Source organism: Pholcus phalangioides, unplaced genomic scaffold (genome assembly GCF_987345545.1).
Source record: "Pholcus phalangioides strain wild (caught in Gottingen) unplaced genomic scaffold, Ppha-v1.0 ptg000015l_1, whole genome shotgun sequence".
NCBI classification, from domain to species: Eukaryota; Metazoa; Arthropoda; class Arachnida; order Araneae; family Pholcidae; genus Pholcus; species Pholcus phalangioides.
Genome location: NW_028301608.1, coordinates 117,089,995 through 117,109,567, shown reverse-complemented (window position 1 = coordinate 117,109,567; position 19,573 = coordinate 117,089,995). Strand labels below are relative to the sequence as shown.

Sequence of the window (19,573 nt, the reverse complement as noted above, 5' to 3'; positions counted from 1 at the left end):
CGTCCATAGTGCACCGCTTCCCGCTTCTCGCTTTATTGCTTAAACCGCGGCAGTTGTAGAAGGCGAGATGACGTCGCGCGATTCTAGCCGGTGGTGGTTATAGTGCACCGCTCGCGGGAGCGTCTGCTTGCATGAGCAGTTGGCATCATAGAGCTATCATGTGGGGATCTATTGTGTTTTTGTTGACAACAAAAAATATGTACATGGACTCGCCTTGAAGTTGCAATAGGTTTAGTGTAATCGCTAATTATAGTTAATTAATTAATTGATAAATCAGCGATTTCGCTTTTAGCGCCACAACAAATTTTCGATTAGAAAAACGAGAATTAATCGTTACAAAATTCCGTTTGATTTAGTTTTATCGTTAATTAGTTTATATTAATGATAAAACTAAAATCATGATCGATAATTAACTAATCAACTAATAACGATAAAACTAAACTGGCCGATAATTAGTTAATTAACGGCAAAATCCGTTTGATTTCGTTTTATCGTTAATTAGTTAATCAACTTAATTAGTTAATTAACGAATTAAACGCTAAAACGAAATCCAACGGTATTTTGATTAATTAACGATTTCGCTTATTATGTCATAACTAATTAACGATTAGAATTAGCAACAATTATCCGTCACAAAAACTCCGTTGGATTCAGTATAATCGTTAATTAACCTTAATTAATGATTAATCACCGATATCCCTTTTATTATGTCATATCTAGTTAACGATTAGTATTGACAATAATTAATTCTCACAAAAACTCCAATAGGATTCACTATAATTGTTAATTTTCCTTAATTACTTGATGATTAACGATTTTGCTCTTATTATGTCATAATTAATCAACGATTAGTCAATCAACTCCGTCGATTTACTATTCCACTCTAAAACGAACACTTAGAGGAAAGTATCCGTTTTAAAGTGCAAGCGGTGAGTCGGTCAAGCGAGAAAAAGAAATAACAATTCATTCCGGTTAAAGCGGGTAAAAGCAGTTTAAGCCGGTAAAAGCAGGTAGGCGGGCGCACTATGGCCGCCGCAATGAGTTTTCACGATCTATTTTCAGCCGCGATAAAGCGAGTGGCGAGAAGCGGTTCACTATGGACGTACCCTTAGGCTATAAAGAAGAGCGGACTCGTCATCCATCTTTGAACAAATTCAAGTGATGTGTCGAAAATCGTTAAAACAAGGGGAGGATGGGGCCGGTCGTCCACTGGAAGCTACTAGAAGCGAAAACAAGTCGTGGTCAAGTAGTCTTGCGCATACACGCGACTTATTTTCGTTCCTAATAGTTTCCAGTGGACGATCGACCTAAGGAGCAGCGATCAGTTATGGCAGCGGTTCTCAACCGGTGCTCCGTGTGCACTTCCCTGGTGCTCCGTGGCTACTCGAGGATAATAAAATAAATCAATAAATTTGATAAACAAAAAAAGATGCCTAAAGTATACCGCCATATAAATAATATACTAAAAGGGCTCCTCAAGTTAAACAGGGCTCCGCCATGGAAATTATACACTGAAAAGGGCTCCGCGAGTCAGAAAAGATTGAGAGCCTCTGAATTATGGCTATAGTACTGAAAACACTCTTCTTCCACTATCTTTGAGCAAGATAATGGATGAGTCAACATGGTATTTCAAGGATCTCTACTGATACCTATTGAAAATCTCTGTCATATTTGAAGACGGAACGTCTATAATTCTCTTCCTAATTTTGAAACTTGGGTGAACAAATCAGTAAACTTTCAAATTGCCCAAATAACAAGTATCTATTGGTATCCAAGAGTTTGAGACTTTCTGAATATTATGTCGAGGAAAACTTCGGAAAGAAAAGTGTTGTCTCCAATAGGAATCAAACCCGGGTCTTTACTGCAATCCTGGCAGGAGCGCAAATCAATACACCCAAAGAACACAAGTTTTCTTCCTTTATAACATGCGTAGTAGCATGATTCACTGAGTAGAGACATTTTAGCCGCTTTTAATTTTCACAGTAATCGCCCAAGGTGGCAACAGTACAAAGAGGCATGTTTTTTCTCAGCATACAGCCGCCATCTGCTCAGAAAGAAACATTCTGGATATTATGGCGAAACATACTTCAGATAGAAAAGCTTCAGCTCTTCATTGCTGAAGTTGAGGAAGACTACACTGTGTATTTGTTTCACGGGCTATGTAATTAAGTGATCTGAAACAGTGTCGCTGGTTACTTGAGTAATCTGTAATATACTGCGGGCCGCTTCAGTAATGTGGAATTGTGCCGCGGATCAGTCACGTTATCTGTAAATGTGTCACGGGCTAAGTATTTAAGTGATCTGCGTGGGACACTAAAATGATCTGTAAATATGTCACTTCAGTGATCTAAAAAAATGTGACACCAAGTTTATTTTTACAAAATTAGGTTTGAGCTTGCGGGGCCATATCACATGACTTCGAAGTCACATTTGAGCCGTTAGCCATGGGGGTGAGCATGTATGAGTTACAATATATCACTAGTGTCTCTCAGTAATATGAATTGATGTGGCAGGTTGAAAATAGTGAGAACTCAACCCGAACGAAACATGAAAACAAGAATGATTCTGGAAGAATTGGGAAAACTATTATTATCACACAATATCTTACGAAGCGAAAAAATATAGAAATCAAAATGAACCAGAATATGGAAAGGTATGGAAAACATAATAATAGTAATAATAACAATTCTTTTGACCTTCAATTGAATGGATTTCTGGAGTTCTTTTTAAACACAAAAAACAACTTTTGTTTTATTTTTGCTTGTGTTGTTCGTGCAATATCAGGGTTTTTTGTTGTTGTTGTTTTTTTCCATAAGAAAATTGGGTAATCACCTGAATGAAACTTTTGAATCAATTACTACTACATAAACATGAAATTCATTTTTAAAAAAATTGACTGAAATAAATACATAGGACTTTGAAAATTATGGCAGTTGCGATTATGAAATAGCTCATTCAAAGTTTTCTTACGAGTTACTTGTTCGCAGTCATATTTTGGGCAACATTCGCCTTCATTGTATATTGACTTGCAGTTGATCCAATCATTGTTTGGTGGAGGAGGGCATCGCTTATGAATGCACGTGAAATCTGGTGGAGTCATGCATGTACAGCTGACACAATGAGTGGGGTGATGGATGTTGAGAATGGATCCAATGCTGTACTTCTTGTCCTCAAACTTGCATTTATTTTTGCCTTCTGAAATTAGAAAAATAAATAAACAATGAGAATATATAGCAATTATGGTGTGGTATGAAGCCCCTCTTTCAATTTAATTTTATGGTTTCTGATTTACAATAAAAGTGTCATCAAATTTATTTATTGTCATATTCTTAGGATTTTGTAGACATAGAAAACTTTTCATGTAAATAGGATAATAACATCGAGATAATGTCTCTTACCTGATTTCTAATTATCCCATTAACTCTCAGTGATTTTCCTTTTTTCGGCAATAAAAAATTTAGTAAGGAAAATTTCTTAATTTGCCTTTTATAAATCAGTTGGAGGGATCAAATTCATCGCAATCATTTTCTGAAACAATTTAATTTAACGACTACTTCATCAAACACCAACTATGGCCTTATCGCTAGATTGCAATTTACTACCATTAATGAGCTGGGTTGAAAGTGAAGGCGCCATCTAACGGTGGTCGCCTCAAGCTCGTTAGCGAAAAAATATCTTATCCATATTCTCCCCCGGTTTTGAACCGGGGACAGTGACGGCAACTTAAAAAGTAGCACCGCCCCCGGGTGGGCACCAATTTATTGTATGTGAGTGCTTTTTTTCTTCTTTTTCAGAAGATAAAAAAAATTTTGATAAAATATGGATCATTGTTTCAAACAGTCAGCCCAATTGTTGAGGGGGGATATCATGTATTCAAGACTCATAAATATAATCACAATAAGTTGCAATCGTAAATAGAATGTAACTTGATTCATATGCAAGGAAAAAAAATTACCTGGATCATCATAATCACCAAAAGCATTCATTACAGGAATAAAAGTTTCTTCTCCAGTTACTAAAGGAAGAGAGATAATAGCAATAGTAAGTAGAGCAAATATATAGCGATCAAAGTAACTAAGAATGTGATTCATTTACTTTGGTCACTTTGGATTTAGTCACTCTTCAATTGTTTATAAACTACCATTACCAAAAACCACTCAATGAACTTGAAGCTGCTGCATTTTTAACCATTTTTTAAACCATCGACCATGATGCTGCAAGATGTGCGGAATGAACTTGATTACAGATTAGATGTTTGTCGTGTTACGAAGGGTTGACACATCGAACACATTTGTAACGGAAAAAACTTGGAATATTTTTCTTTATTTTTATGTATCACTGATTATATTATGAGCAATAGTTTTGAAAACATTAATTTTTAAAATCGTATAATTCATTTATGCTAACCCTGTATAGGCTAATACCGCCAGCCCTAAAATGATATCTAAGGGCTGAATCGGATGCATCACCCCCCCCCCCTAGATCCGCGCCTGATAGGAATAATGCCTCTAGGATCAAGGATCAATGAATCGCCAGTAAAATGTAATGCGTGCTGGTAGCTAATGCATCCTGTAAATATATCATACTTGACAATGTAGGAGGCCGGGATTACACTTTAAAAGTTTTGTGAAAGTTCTTTTATAAAATCTGAAAAATACATCCAATAAGCTTATCGGTTATATTCAAGCAAATGCAACTAAAAAGCTTATTGGTTGCATTTGCTTAATAAAAGAATTTTTATAAAACTTTTAGCGTAATCCCAGCAAGGTTTCAAATGACCAAATGACAATGTACACAATGTAACCAAGGATGAACTTTTAGCAAACATTAAATTCTGCACAAATAAACTATTTTTATTAGAAGTTAATATAATTTTACACCTGGAGAGAGAAAGAGATTATATATAGAATAAAAAACCGATTTTTTTTTTTTTATATATAATAGATATAACTTAAGTAAGAAAAAGGGGTTCACTCACTGCAATGCCATTCTACAGGACAACAAGTTCCTTCGTGATATATTGGTAAGCATCCTTTTTGAAGTAAGTCCAAGTCATTTAACAAGTTACAGTTTATTTGACGGCAGGTGCTGCCATGGACACCGGTCCAGTTTTCATTGCAATAACATTCGCTGCATGGCATGCCCTCAGGATAAATCTTTTGACCATCGTGGTAGATTTTACCGTCAACCACACAAGTGATCTTATCTGAAATGATAGATAAATTGTGTGAAGAATTCCATTCGGAAAAAAAAATTGTGCGACATTTTACATCAAATAATTGTTTGTTTGCGAAACAAAAAGGTGTTTAAATGAATCGGAAGTTGTCCGTCAAAATCGTAATAGTAGTGCGCAAATCATAATCACACAAGTTTATTTTTCCTCAAAAACCTACACCAAATAGATATAGCTGATCAGGCCACAACCCCTTGTGATCTTCAAATTAAAATTTAGAGTACTTTGCGAACTTTAACTGACATTCACACACGCACACCCTTCAAATAATCTGTGAATTGTCCAGATAGAGGCAATAATTAAGAGCCACTGCAGTAAAGTTTCGAAAATTCGGAATCCTGGAAGATCAAAGTTTTGGATAACTTCAGGCGTTAAGATATTTAGAATTTCCTTCTCAATACAGCATCTTATATACTTTTTCCCAAGAGCGCAAATTGCTTCAGTTTTTTCCCACAAATACAAGTGATTTCAGTATGAAAGGAATTTTGCAATCCTGTTCGTAATGAATTAGGCCGGTCATCCACTGGCAGCGACAACAAGCGGCAAGCAAAGCGAGTGATAACAGTCGACATTGAGTCAGACGCCTAGGTGCGCTGACGTCATCCAATGAAAGTGAACTTTAGACGCTACTGAATTCACGACTACACTCCGTGTGTTCGTTAATAATCTTGCAGAAGTATTGCTAAACTAAAATTTTGAGAAATGGTTCCAGAGGACTTGTATTTTTATTGATTCCATACTTAATGAGACATCCAACATAAATTCCTACAAGGCATTGATGTTGGGAGTAAATGAATAATATTTAATCGGTTACTACCTACTTACCGCATCACAACCCATACACGGTAATTATCAATTCAGCTTCCATGTTTACGCGGGAAAGGAGAGAGAGAGAGAGAGATAGAAAGAGACCGATCAAAGGGAAGAGAAAAAAAACAGAGCAAGCGAAAAAATTTAAACAACCTCATTGCGCCTGCGCAGATAAGGCAAGACGCGCTTAACACCTTTCGATTTTGGTCGGTCGTCCGCTGCTGTCGCTGGGAAAGATCTTTTGTAGTGTACGACGCTCTCTTCTTTTCTGTACAATGGAATCAGTCTTACGAATACAGACAACTGCGCGCGACTTGTTTATCGCTTCAAGTCGCTTCCAGTGGACGACCGGCTTAAAGCCGGGTTCTCCTAGGAGCAGAACTTTTGCGCCGTGTGCGGCGCGAAAATTTTATAAAAATGGTCTATAGCTCGCATGCGTGTATTTTTCGTAATAGGAAATGTGTAAAATATTAGTTATTTTAATTACAACTAATATTTTGCACATTTTCTTGTTGTTTTTAAGCTATCAGATATCTCAAATCTGAGGTGGTCTCTTTCACTTTGAATCATTGAGACCCAGCTGAAGAATTTCGGTATTTTTACCAGTTTTAAACAAAAATATAATAAATGTTTAACTTTAATAGTTATGAAAAAACACTCCCCAAGAATTTTGACGATGAAACCTATTCGTAAACTTTTCGATTCATTATGCCGAAATCATTAGTGCTGTGTAATGTAGGAGAGGGGACCAAAGAGTAGTGGAGCCTGGACTTTTGCACTAAAAAAGTGGCGGAATATGGAAATATGCACTAGAAAATCTCTAAATATGTATTAAAGAACACAAAACATGCACTAAAAAATCCGAAAAAGTTAAAAATTTCAAAATATTTACCAAAAAAGAGAAATATGCGTTAAAAAATCACCATGCAAAAAAAAAGGAGATATATTTTTAAAAAAAATTCATATTTTATATTTCTTAGTGCATAGTCACTTACAAATACCACCACATGTGTATGTACTGCATATGTAAATATATATTCTACATATTTTTTATTTAGGCATTTTTAAATTCTAGTTAGTCGTAGTTGCTCAGTTGCGAAATACACCAGTAACAATAGATATTCTCTAGAAATAGCGTTGAAATAACTATTTCTAAAACAAATGAACATTTTTGACGCTGTCTCTAAAAATATCGTTACAATAAAACAGTTGATGTTTGGGAAAATGTTACAAATCATTTCTGTATTAACTCCCTAAATCCCGCCTGTGATGGGAAAAAACCGATAACTTCATATTTTGGCTACGATTATATGCAAATTGATTCATTTGCATATAGTTCGGGCTCTAGTAATGACAATTTTTCTGGAGAAAAGGGTAGTTGTTATGCTCCCGCCTGCTGTCACTTGGTTGATGTGTATATGACTACTCTCTACATCACTTAGACAAGCAGCATCCTAGAAGAACTATGAATTCGACGTCTGCGAAGAGATCTAATGTCTCATACTCTCACGCTCATTTTCATCTACCTTCTTTCATGTGATGAGGAAGATAATTACATACATGCACCAAGACCGAAATATGTATTCCATCTTTCCTCCAAACAAAAATGTTACTTGTGGGATCCTACTAGTACTGTGTGAGATGAGAAGGTGAGTAAATTCATGAACCAATACGTATATTAATATGCTTTATGTGCACTAATTTACTTTCCTTTCCTTTAAAAAGTCCCATTAAAAATAAGCAGGAGGGAAAAAAATCATTTTCTCACCAGTGTAGTCTGAGTTGGCATCATCTGAAATAAAAATGCAAAATATTGTGAAATATTGATAATAATTACAAAGAGAAATTTTTTGGTCACAAAAAATCAATTGACTTAGCTCTACTGATGAGAATATCAAAATTCGTACAAATTCTGAGCTTTGCAATATTTTACTCCCGTTTTAACTTTGAGGCTTTCGTAGAATTTATTCAAAGTAATCGGATCACCCTCTCAATTCCAAACATCTGAAGAAATTATATATAAAACAAAAGAAAGGTGGAAAGGAATCACCCCATACACACCCTCAAGGGTGTGCGACAGGTTCGACTGAGCCCTACGTTTTGGGGAAGGGGGACCTGCACTCCCTCTAATAGTAATGATAAATTAAAACTTTTTTTTTGTTTTGTTTTGCAATAATAAAACAAGATGGTTGCACTTCAACTTTGGAAATGTTCATGAAAACATAAATATAAGGAATTAAAGTAGGGTTTTTTTTACTAGGGTCCTTGGAGAGATTTTAAGGGGTCCGAGAGTTGGGATGAGAAAACAACCAGCTCATTGCTTTTAGATTACTATCTACCCAATATTATTTTGTAAAGATAAAGGGTCCCTGGCTTTCATTTTATTGGTACAGGAGGTCCGCCGATTTCGTGTTATTAGTGCCAAGGGTCCGTGGAACTAAGAACTCGGGGTAAAAGCCCCTGGATTAGGGAAAGTCATTGTCATGTGGAGTCCCGTGATTAACTTTTATTCTGGATACCGCGTCTGATAATAATCTGCTCTAGCTGGCAACTTTAGCAAGGGAGCAGGTAATGGAGCCGTGGGTGAATGACCGCTCGGGATAAGAAATCGGGTGAGTCCCTGTCAATCTTTGGCACGCAAAAAATGTTGCGGCACACAGCACCGAAATCAATATAGATACTATATATTAAAAACGTTCCTGCTAGGATCAACAGTTCCTTCATATTCCGCTCTGGAGGCCATTTCGGTCAATTGTTTCTTAAACCAACAGCATTGTTACACTTAGCAACCGCGTCGTATAACAAGTATATTGTTCAACAACAATGCTTTCTCGATGACCTTGAGCGAGGTCAGGTTCGACAATGTTATGATGTGACTTCGCCTATTGTACAACAATGATTTTTAGAAATTTCCCACGCACACTACAATTATTTTTTTCCAATAATTAAGTTTCCAGTAATTATCACGCGTGAAATATAGATTTTGAGATAAAAAAAATATGCATAGGATTAACGCATCTTGAACAGAAACAAATAGAACGGTGGAATTAAGGTGAAATGTAATTGAATAAGCATTCATTGTTTTATCAAGTAACACCACCTTCACGCCCTCGATGATAACTTTTGGAACCTGTTGAACAACAGTAATAAAATACAAGATATACAGAAGACTGGATGTTGTGAAGATATTTATTATTTGAGATGTTAATTTTTTTTTTTTTTTTTTTAAGGAAGGAAAAAACTCATCTCTGCCTCTACCGGGAGTCGAACAAGGGTCCCTCGATTGCCGGACGAGTGCTCTGACCACTAAGCTACAGAGGAGATAGAGATTTTCCTTCGCTAGAGCGTATATATGCCGAACGGAACGAGAAACCGAAAGTGGAGAGCGACATTCATGTCACAGTAATAAAATCAAAATTAATTCTAATTTCAAAATTCCCAACTTACCACATTTCACTCCAGTAGCACAACACGAGCCATTTTCATATACGTGGTAGCATCGTCCATCCTTGAGACGAGGGTCTTCAAACATGTCTGAAGCGCAACCATCAGCAGCACATACCACTTTTGCTTTCGTAGGATCTTCGTAATCTTCTTCACACGTGCAAGGGACGCAGCCACTTTCTGTCTGTTCTCCAATTTGGAACGTTTTCCCATCGTAGTGGCACACTGGAAACACAACACACACCTCCCATGAAAATCGTTTATTCATTCAAATTCAATTTTCAGTCGATCAAAAAATATAACAATACTTGCGTATAACATAAAACACAATATCTGGGTTTTGGTGGAGTATATCGTAAGGTTTTGAAGACCATACTTACAGAGGGACATGGAATTGAGCTTGGGGGAGGGGGGTTCAAAGAAGAGCTACGTGGTGTCTTGTGAGTACACGAGGCTTGAGGTTTGAACAGAGACTTGATATTTTTTATCATGTTTACATTAGAATAACGTAGATGGTGGGAGGGTATGAGTTATTAATACCTCCCGTCGACTAGGGAGCTTGAGTATCGTTTGGTAAGAGACAACTGCAGGCTGTGGGGTCACAGGGTTCCAAAGACTAAAAACCTTGATTGGTGCGGGGTTCCATCCATAGGAAAATGTAAGTGCAGTGAATTACGACCAGATGGTACAGAAATAATATACAGGATAGACGAAATGTCCTGAGCACATTTTAAAAATTAATAACAAATTAACCAATTGATATAAAAAGGTACGGTTTTCACAAAAATACTGATATGTGTGGCCTAGTGTGTTTCTTTTTTGATAAATAAAAAAAGAGTTAAAATTTCACTCTCAGGTGACGCTTTGAAACGAAAAACTCGAGTAACACATAAAATGCAGCACAAACAGTGCATAATTGATGTTTATGATAATTTTTGCGCTACATAAAACTCCATTATTTCAACATGAGCACCCTTTCATCCGTTTAGATATAGCTCGAGCTAAAATATGGACGTTAAATTTGAAATGTGATAGTAACGTAAATTATGTCATAAACATTAACAGTTTGCATTGCATTTAATGTGTTACTAGCAAAAATACCCAGCACTTCCCTGGTTTTCTTCAATTGCTGGGAGGATTGAAAAAATTACAAACCATTATAATAGAATAAACTGTTATACGTAATATCAAAGAAGAGGCAAACCATTGTAAAGGCATGTGCATGTCTGAAACGCATTGAATAGGGAACCACGGTAACCGAAGTAAACGTTCCGAAAGTGACTGTTAGGGCACAGGAACCATTGTTGCCCGACGGTTTTTTGCCCATTTCGGGCATTTGCCCAGCTCTGACGAACTTTTAAAGTAGCCTATGGTTCAATTCCGGTCCTGTTTGGTATATATATGCAAACTTTATTGGCGATCCGTATGAAATTGTAGATTTGTATAAAGAACAAACATGCATACATACTTTCACATTTTCAGGGCCGCAACTAGATGCTTGGTCACCCGGGGCAAGCGCGCATTTTGACGCCCCCTTGTAATGTTGAAGGAGATGTTTCAAAATGCAAAGAGGATCGAGATGCTGTAAGGTTTTGGAGACCATACCTACAGAGGGACATAGACTTGGTTGAAGGGGTGCAGAGAAGAGCTACGCGTTTCCTTATTGGTACACAGGGCTTGAGTTATGAAGAAAGACTTCATTTTTTGAATATGTTTACATTGGATGAACGCAGGTGTCGAGGAGATATGATCGAAGTGTTCAAAATTTTCAATGGGATGGATAGGATGGACCATGAACTTTTAGTACACCGCCAATCGACTGCTTTTACAAGGGGACACCAGTCGATTGGTGAGGGACAATGCAAGGTTATGGTGTCGCAGGGAATTTTTCTCCAATAGGGTTGTTAATAAATGGAATAGCTTACCCCCGGAGGTAGTAAATTGTAACACAATTGACACGTTTAAAAAGAAATACGATAAACATGTTGGGGTAAATCGAGAAGCTATCCATTCTTAGAATAAGACAACCATAAGTATTCTTTATGGGCATTGTATAATATTTTATCATGTGTATATATTGTTTGTAATTTGTGTTAATTGCATTTTTAATTGGGTTGCTGTATTTCTGAAACATATGACATCCATATTTTTATGGGCATCTTTTTATCAGCCACCTCGTTGGGCATTTTGCCTGTTGTGGCGTTGTATTTGTATTTGTATTTGTATAAAATGAAATCTGCGTCCCCTCGGGTCCAGCGCCCGGGGCACGTGACCCGTCTGCTGCCCCCAGTTGCGGCCCTGCACATTTTCATATGTTGAGTTTTTCGTTTTACAGCGACACGTATGAGCAAAATTGGAACATATTTTAATTTATCAATAAATGAATACTCTATACCAGCGTTTCCCAAAGTGGGCAATATCGCTCCGTGGTGGGCGATGGAATGGTCCAAGAGGGCGATAGAACCTACTGATTTAACATTGGATCCTATGGGTTTACTTGAGTTGGGGGGCGATGAGAGGAAAAAATTTCTGATGAAGGGGGCGATGGAACAAAAAGTTTGGGAGACTATGCTCTATACCATAGTTTCCCAACCTTTTTTGTCCCATCGTCCCCTTCTTCAGAAATATTTTTTCTCCCACCGCCCCCCAACGCAATCCAACCCATAGGATCCTAGGCTATACCCGTAGCTTCTACCGCCCCCCTGGAACATTCTACCATCCCCCGGGGGCGTTAACGCCCACGTTGGGAATCACTGCTCTATACTATGATAAGTAGTTTAGTGCAAGCCGCACCCCTTGTAATGCCAATTGGTTGGTTCGTTATTAATTTTTAAAATGTGCCCAGGACCGCACTGCGTATATTTTTCATTTAAACTGGAGATTCACTAGGGAGTTTTTCCACTAAGGAATCCCATTTAAAATATTCTTTTTCACTCGTTGGGAATAAATGGAATAGATAACCACTAGGTGTCGTAAATTCTACGACAAAAAGATTTACACGTTTAAAAGGAAATACGATACGCATATTGGGATATATGCTTAGATAAGTCAACCATAATTCTTTCTCATTTTTACCTTTTCTGGAGTCGAACCTTCGGGGAAAAGTGAAAAAATTAATTCTAAAAAAATAAATTTAATTTTTTTTTCATCGGGGAATTAATTTAAATTTTATGTTCCTTTAGAACTATGGGTTTTAAAATAATAAACCTTAATTTTCCATATCTTTCTGATATTAATTATTTTTCTGTAGTTTGCCCTCTAATTTACTTAAATTGCTCATATGTTTGCGATAATCTCTGAATCCCGGGGATGTTGAGGACTTTAATTCCCGCTTTCCCCGGGACTGAGAAAAACTCAGCGAGATAGCGTTGTACCGCCTCTAAACAGTGTTATAGCTTCATCTAGTGTGGAAACACGAGTTGTAACCTACGGAAAGTTTAGTAGGATAATATACACATCGAAAAATATTTTCACACTTGAAATTGAATTTCAAAATTTTAAATCATTTGATTTAATTTAATTTATAATTTAATTTGGAAAAACTATCACATTATTATCACATTAAATTAAACGGTTGATATACATTAGAATTTAGTTTGACACAGTATATAAATTAAGCATGTTCACGTTGTTCCTGAGTGGTTCCTGTTTGGTGTTCCTGTGTACGTACCCGTGCAACGCCTTCAAGAGCAAGGTATTGCAAGCTTTGCAAGTGTTGCTTTAAGGGGTCTGCTTTAGAAGGTATTGACCCGTGAGCATGCCATTTGGATAGCTTGGCGATCCAATTGGCTAATTGTTTATCCCGCCAGCCATGCGGCAATACTGGAGCAACAATTAGTGGGCATAGTTAAAACCTTTTATGAAATCAACAGGTGACGTAGAAATTTCCAGTTTTTCAGACTTGACCAGCACAAATTTTAATTAAAAGATAATATTTTTCCACTAATTTTTTTTTCGAAACGGAACGTTTCCAAAATTCAAATGTGGATAACTAACTCCCTTGAATGTTGATCAAGAAACTAGGTATTTAAATATTCTTCTACCATTCCTACGTGCTACCTACTTTTGTAAAACAAAAACGTATTCTCCGGAATACGTTTTTCATTTCTACTTTAAATTTAGCAAAAATGGAACTGTTCCCCTTTAATGGAACTTGTTAAGTCATCACTCTGTTTTTTAATTTTTTTCGGCAATAGATTTTTAAAATTTTCTTGAACCAATTTTCATTTGTTAAGGAAATGTCCTTAAACGTTTCTCGAATTTCAAAAAGTATAACACTTTTATATCCTAAAACAAAAATATATTCCTTTTATTTTTCTCAATATTATGTACTTAAGACTAGTATATACTTTCATGCTTCATCCTTTTCATATTTTCAAATATTCTTCATCAATAGTTTACAGCCAAATGAAAATTTAGAAACATTCATTCAAGTACTACAACACCAGTTGCCAAATTTTTTGTTGTAAAGGTTAAGAAGGATGTTGCCATCACTTGCACTTCCTTTTGAATCAATTAAAATTTTAAATTATTTAACAAATTCGAATTTATTCATGAAAAAAAGAGGAGAATATTTTTATTAAATTACCTTCTCCCGGCTTCTTTTTTTTTTTTGAGAAATAAAAAATTTAAAATTGTTTTCCCTTTAACGCACGTTTCACTTCAGGGAATTCCATTATTTCTGAAAAACACGTTTTCAACATGCTCAGTTTTTGATCAGTGTTGCAAAACATATAAAAATGTCTTTCTCCTGATCGTAAGTTAAAGGAGATAAAAACTGAAAAAAAAATCCGGATTTCTCTATTGGAATATCAAGCTGCAGTAATGTTTCATCTAGAGGTTTTGCATTAAGGGAATGCCTCTCGTGCTTTAGCAAAATAAACGCAAATTAGAAATTTGTTCTCATAAAATCGATGAAAAAAGGAACGAGAAACACAAATAAAAAAAGGAAATAAAAATGCAATTGATAAAATAAAAATATTCAGAATATCAGGCGCTTGTCCGAAATGAAAATGAGCGACTAAAATAGATAGAGCATGTTGCGAATGTCAAGCATTATTAGTGTTGCATGTAATTAGTAAGCATCTAATTAGTGTTGGAATAGGCAGCATACCACATCGGATTTGCCTATCCCTTAACATGGTGAAACTTAAATTAATTTTTTCGCCCCTAATGTTAAACAAACTTCACTGCTGCCTATATTTTATTCATCAGCAGGTAAAGAAGTGTCTCTCAGAATTTTTTTGGATTTTCTATTTACATTTATTTGTGATATTTTCCCCATTTTTTGTCCAATTTCGTGAGAATGGATCATTTATAAAACTTTTGTTCTTTACAAATTTAGTTTTGATAAAATTCGATAAGTGAAAAAGGTCTCGGGTCTCACTCTTAGGTGAGGGTAGAAGGCCCTAGATATTTCAAGAAGACTACGAGAAGATAATATGGTCCACAATGGGACATGGACTGGAAGCACTTGTTTAGATTCAGTTTCCACTTGGAAAACATTCTGAAGGGATCCATGCAACATACCGTACATTAAAAAAAATGTCTATCGTAATTTCGTCAAACATTAGGCAGTTTCATTGCAACTCTTCACAATCGCTGATAAAAAAAATGCAGGATTTTAGTTCAAAGAAAAAAATCCCGTTTTAGAGCATTATGAAAAAAAGAAAAACGTCACGATTGTGAACATTATGCAACTAGTTATGTGTAAAGAAAAACAAAGTTGTCCCGTTTTCATAAGTCCCGTTCGGCCAAACGAGACTTATGGTCATCATACTGGGACAGGTGAAAACTATAATGTGAAGATTTTGCGAAACTGAAACTGATTTTACTTATAAAAAATAATTTAAAAAAACGCACCTGATTGATCGATATTGAGCACATTCGGGCATTCGAATCTGATTGGACAACAGGAGCCTCTTTCGTACACGGGCTTGCATTCTTTAGCCGCATAATGCTTGAAAAAACGCCACGGGCAGTTGCAAACACCCGAAGAAGGTAATGATAGTGGCACCACTCCTGATGAAACGGCTGCAACAACAAAATGATATAATGTTTATCAATGAATAACACCGCTAATGAACGAAACAGTAATATTTCCGATATATGAATATCATATACAGTCAAACCCCGTTGTAACGAATTTCAAGGGGGGCAGAAATTTTCGTTCGCTACATGTGATTTAATAAAAGAACACCCAATGGAACAGAGTGAAACTTTGATCGTTATATCCAGAGACTCATTATGTCTAGTTGGTTGTAGTAGGAATCGACTGCATATACTTAGTCTTACCATAAATGAATACTGTCATGAGATTCATACAGTAATGGTACTACAGTAGAAACCCCAGATAACGGATACCCATAGGACCAAAACTTTTGTCCGCTAACGGGGATTGTCCACTAAGAGGAGGTACGATACACACACACAGACAGAGTGAAACGTCGTTTATACGACGTTTGGCTTCAGTTGCAATTGGTTCCTATACGTTTTTATGTTAAAATGTACAGTATATGTTGCTGTGTAAAAGGGATGCACCGGTGATTATGCATAATTTCCAAGTAAAATTGGAAGGTGTGATAAAGTGAGCAAATTTATAATATTTTTTTTCTTCATTAAACCAATTGTTTTTACCCGTACATGATACATGCGTTGCACATATTTTGCAATAAAAATTAAATTAATTAAAATAGGTGTGAAGAAGAGATGAAAACACACGCACACATAAATTCATAACAACATTATCAGTCTTGTAATGTCAGCTTTCTTCACCTCGTATCAACAAACGAAACCAACACTGCCATTCGAATTCAATATCCTGGAGCATAGTTACGTTCAGTTAATTAAGTAATTTATCGACGATTTATTATATTTGCCAACACGAGCTTGGGATTGAATATAATCTTGGTTGAATTAATAAATTCTCGGTTTATGACCAAAATTAATAAATTAGAGTTTAGAAAGAAATTAGTGCTCCTGATTTTACTGTCCGCTAACGGGGAATGAAATACATTAACAGGGCCGCAACTAGACGCTTGGTCAGAGGGGCAAGCACGAATTTTCGCGCCCTCTTGCAACGTTGAGGGAAAGGTTAAAAAATAAAATTTACGTTTCCCTATGGTCCGGTGCCAGGGACACCAGACCCGCGTGCTCCCCTCCTAGTTGCAGCCCTGTACATTAAAGCTCTATACCACGGGACCTGTTGCGAGGTGAATGACCTGTTGCGGGGAATGAGTTGCGAGACTTTGAGTTTACCGTGCGTATGTTAACAGCAAAGTATGAAATCCGACATTTAGAATGCTTTGGCGTTATATACAATAATGCCTGGTCGTTTCAGGCAAAGTATGAACCCCCTTTTTTTCATAGAGACCACTATTACGGAAATCACATATTTCGATATGTTTGAAAACTGGCTTTTCCCACAGTTAGAAACCGATTCGGATGACTTAATTTTCCAGCAGGACAGGGCACCACCACACCGGAGCTTGGACGTTCGAGAATTTTTGAACATTCGCATTCCTAAACGATGGGACCTGACGATTCGGTTAAACATCACTAGCCTCCAAGATCACCGGACCTCACAGTGTGCGATTTCTTCTTGTGGGGGTTTATAAAAGACTACGTTTATGTGCCTCCCCTTTTCATTTTATTCGAACTTTCGTTATTTCCTACATTAGACGAACTGAAGATACTCATAACGGAAGCAGCAAATGCAAACATGCTCGCAAAAAGTTGGGACGAATTTAACTACCGTATAGACATATGCCGTACATCCCAAGGTGGACATATTGAGCACCTTCAATTTTGTTTGTAAAAAAACTTTGATTAGCCACGCATTTCAAATCGGGTGATTCTTTTTGAAACACCCTACATTTTTGTTAAATTATAAATTTCAATACATTTTTGGTGGATAAGCTGCACGATACATTTTTTATCCTCCAGGAAATGTTTCCCTTCGGCTCTCGTGAGTACGGATTTGTTCAGGAGCGATATAAAAATTAGATTTTCGTCAAATTAAAATTTCACACAGTTTTGATTAAATGTGAAGAAAGCTTTTACAAGACTGATAATAATTTATACGTTTGTATACCTATAGTATACTTATTTCCATTCAACTTAATATTTAGAGCAAATTATGTGTAGTGCACCCATGACGTGCGTTTGATACTGATTAGTGGTAGAATACAAGAGATATTTCCGCATGATTACTTCCATATTTATCATAATTACCAACTGTAATCGCGAGAGATTTATGCGTAATTAAAAGTGATCAATGTGTATCAAACTTATTGGTGAATGTGTACAATGAATGAATGAAAGCCAGGGACTCTGCCACCGGACTTATCCCGTTGCCGAGATCTCTTCCAGCCCAGCTTCGTGGCAGAGTCTGTTACTGCTGCACTCTTAGTGCACCTAACAGTCTGTTAGGTGCACTAAGAGTGTGTAGCTAGTATTGTGCTTGATATTTCAGTGCTGCCATCTATACTTGCAGTTGTGAGTGAAGTGTAATCATTGAATATTTGTTACGTAGTAGGCCTATTGCTCTCTGTGGCGAGACTTTTTAACGGGGAGATCGGCTCGCATTCACGCCTTGAAGTTGGAAACCACAGAAAACCAACTTCAGCCAACCACCACTGTGGCGCCGGTGGGGTTCGAACCCGGATCCTCACGATGCGAGTCCGTCACTATGACCACTCGACCACCACAGCGGCTGGTGAATGTGTACAGCATTGAATAAAATTGTGTGAAATTTTAATTTGACGAAAATCGAATATTTTATATCGCCCCTTAACAAATCCGTACTCACGAGCTCCGAAGGGAAACATTTCCCGGAGTAAAAAGAATGGATCATGCGGCTTATCCACCAAAAATGTATTGAAATTTATAATTTAACAAAAATATATTATTTCATTTGGCGCATTTGGCATCGTGCGGCTTATATAATGAAAATTTCGTCAATGTTTTGTTTCGTTGAAGAAGAACGTTTGCCTGATTGTATTCCGGCATTCTACAGAATGGCTAGTTATTCTATAGAATGCCCAGTCAAAGTATAGAATATAACCGGTATTTCATACTTTGTCTGAAACGACCAGGCATTATTGTACAATATATAACGCCAAAGCATTCTGAATGTCGGATTTCATACTTTGCCGGTAACATATGCGCAACAATTGGCGTGTTAGTCTTGGATTTATACCGCGATATTCAAGGATTAAAAATATGAAAGCGCCCTATTAAATTCGCAATACTCTGAAAAAGTGAAACTTACTACAATTCCACGAAACGGGGCAGCATTCTCCAGTCGCATATACTGCTTCGCAATCGCCTTTCCAATCCTCGGCACAGTCAATCACATCACACTGCTGTGCACTGGGTTCAGTGAATCCTTCTTTACACCTACAATTCAAGCACTGTCCCCAGGTTGGCAACCGATCACCTACTTGGTATTTAACTCCATTGTAATCACAAGTGAAAGCTGCAAAAATCACAAATTCTTGTTTGAATGACAACTCTCAGTATAAAAAATTAATTTACCGTGAAACCACGGTTATCTCCCATTTAAACCACGATATCAGTACACATACAGTCTGTTTCAAAAGTTTAATCACAGTAAGTAAATTGCAAGAAAGAGAAAACTAGATGACGCAGCAAAAAAATATCTTGAAATTTATTTACACGCACACGGCTACATATACGTTGTTACCAAATTTCGAAAATCTTAATAGTGTAGTGAAATACAGGGTGTTTCAAAGTATGGAAAAACAAATGTTTCAAAAGTTTATGCACAAACATCATTTTACGCAAATTAATCTCTGCGTGTGATTGAACAATCAAGATCACGTGTCATGTCAAAGAAGAATTACCGATTTCATCACAAAATCAAAATGTCGAAGTCATCGAAAAACCAAGACAGAGGTTAGTTGTGGAAGTTGAAAATGAAAGGCAAGGGTGTTAACGAAATTTCAAATGCTTCGCAACGGTCCAGATGAAGTATTTACACCCTGTGCGCTATCCAGTAATATAGATTCTGAGCCAAAATCACGACATGGAAGGCCATGTACTACGACTGCAGTGAAGTGGAAT

At 36.7% G+C, this 19,573-nt stretch overlaps 1 protein-coding gene across 50 annotated transcripts in view; it reads right to left on the bottom strand.

The window, feature by feature from the left end:
- LOC149077705 (uncharacterized) overlaps window positions 1-19,573 on the bottom strand; it is a 115,781-nt gene that overhangs the window by 84,566 nt on the left and 11,642 nt on the right. For all 50 annotated transcript variants that reach the window (XM_089245291.1, XM_089245297.1, XM_089245310.1 and 47 more), the window contains exons 3-9: window positions 18,759-18,965; window positions 15,350-15,520; window positions 9,491-9,712; window positions 7,812-7,835; window positions 4,979-5,206; window positions 3,956-4,015; window positions 2,971-3,195 (exon numbers count right to left, since the gene is read on the bottom strand). In XM_089245291.1, coding sequence (XP_089101417.1) covers window positions 2,971-3,195; window positions 3,956-4,015; window positions 4,979-5,206; window positions 7,812-7,835; window positions 9,491-9,712; window positions 15,350-15,520; window positions 18,759-18,965 — 1,137 coding nt within the window. The remainder of the gene's footprint in view (window positions 1-2,970; window positions 3,196-3,955; window positions 4,016-4,978; window positions 5,207-7,811; window positions 7,836-9,490; window positions 9,713-15,349; window positions 15,521-18,758; window positions 18,966-19,573) is intronic.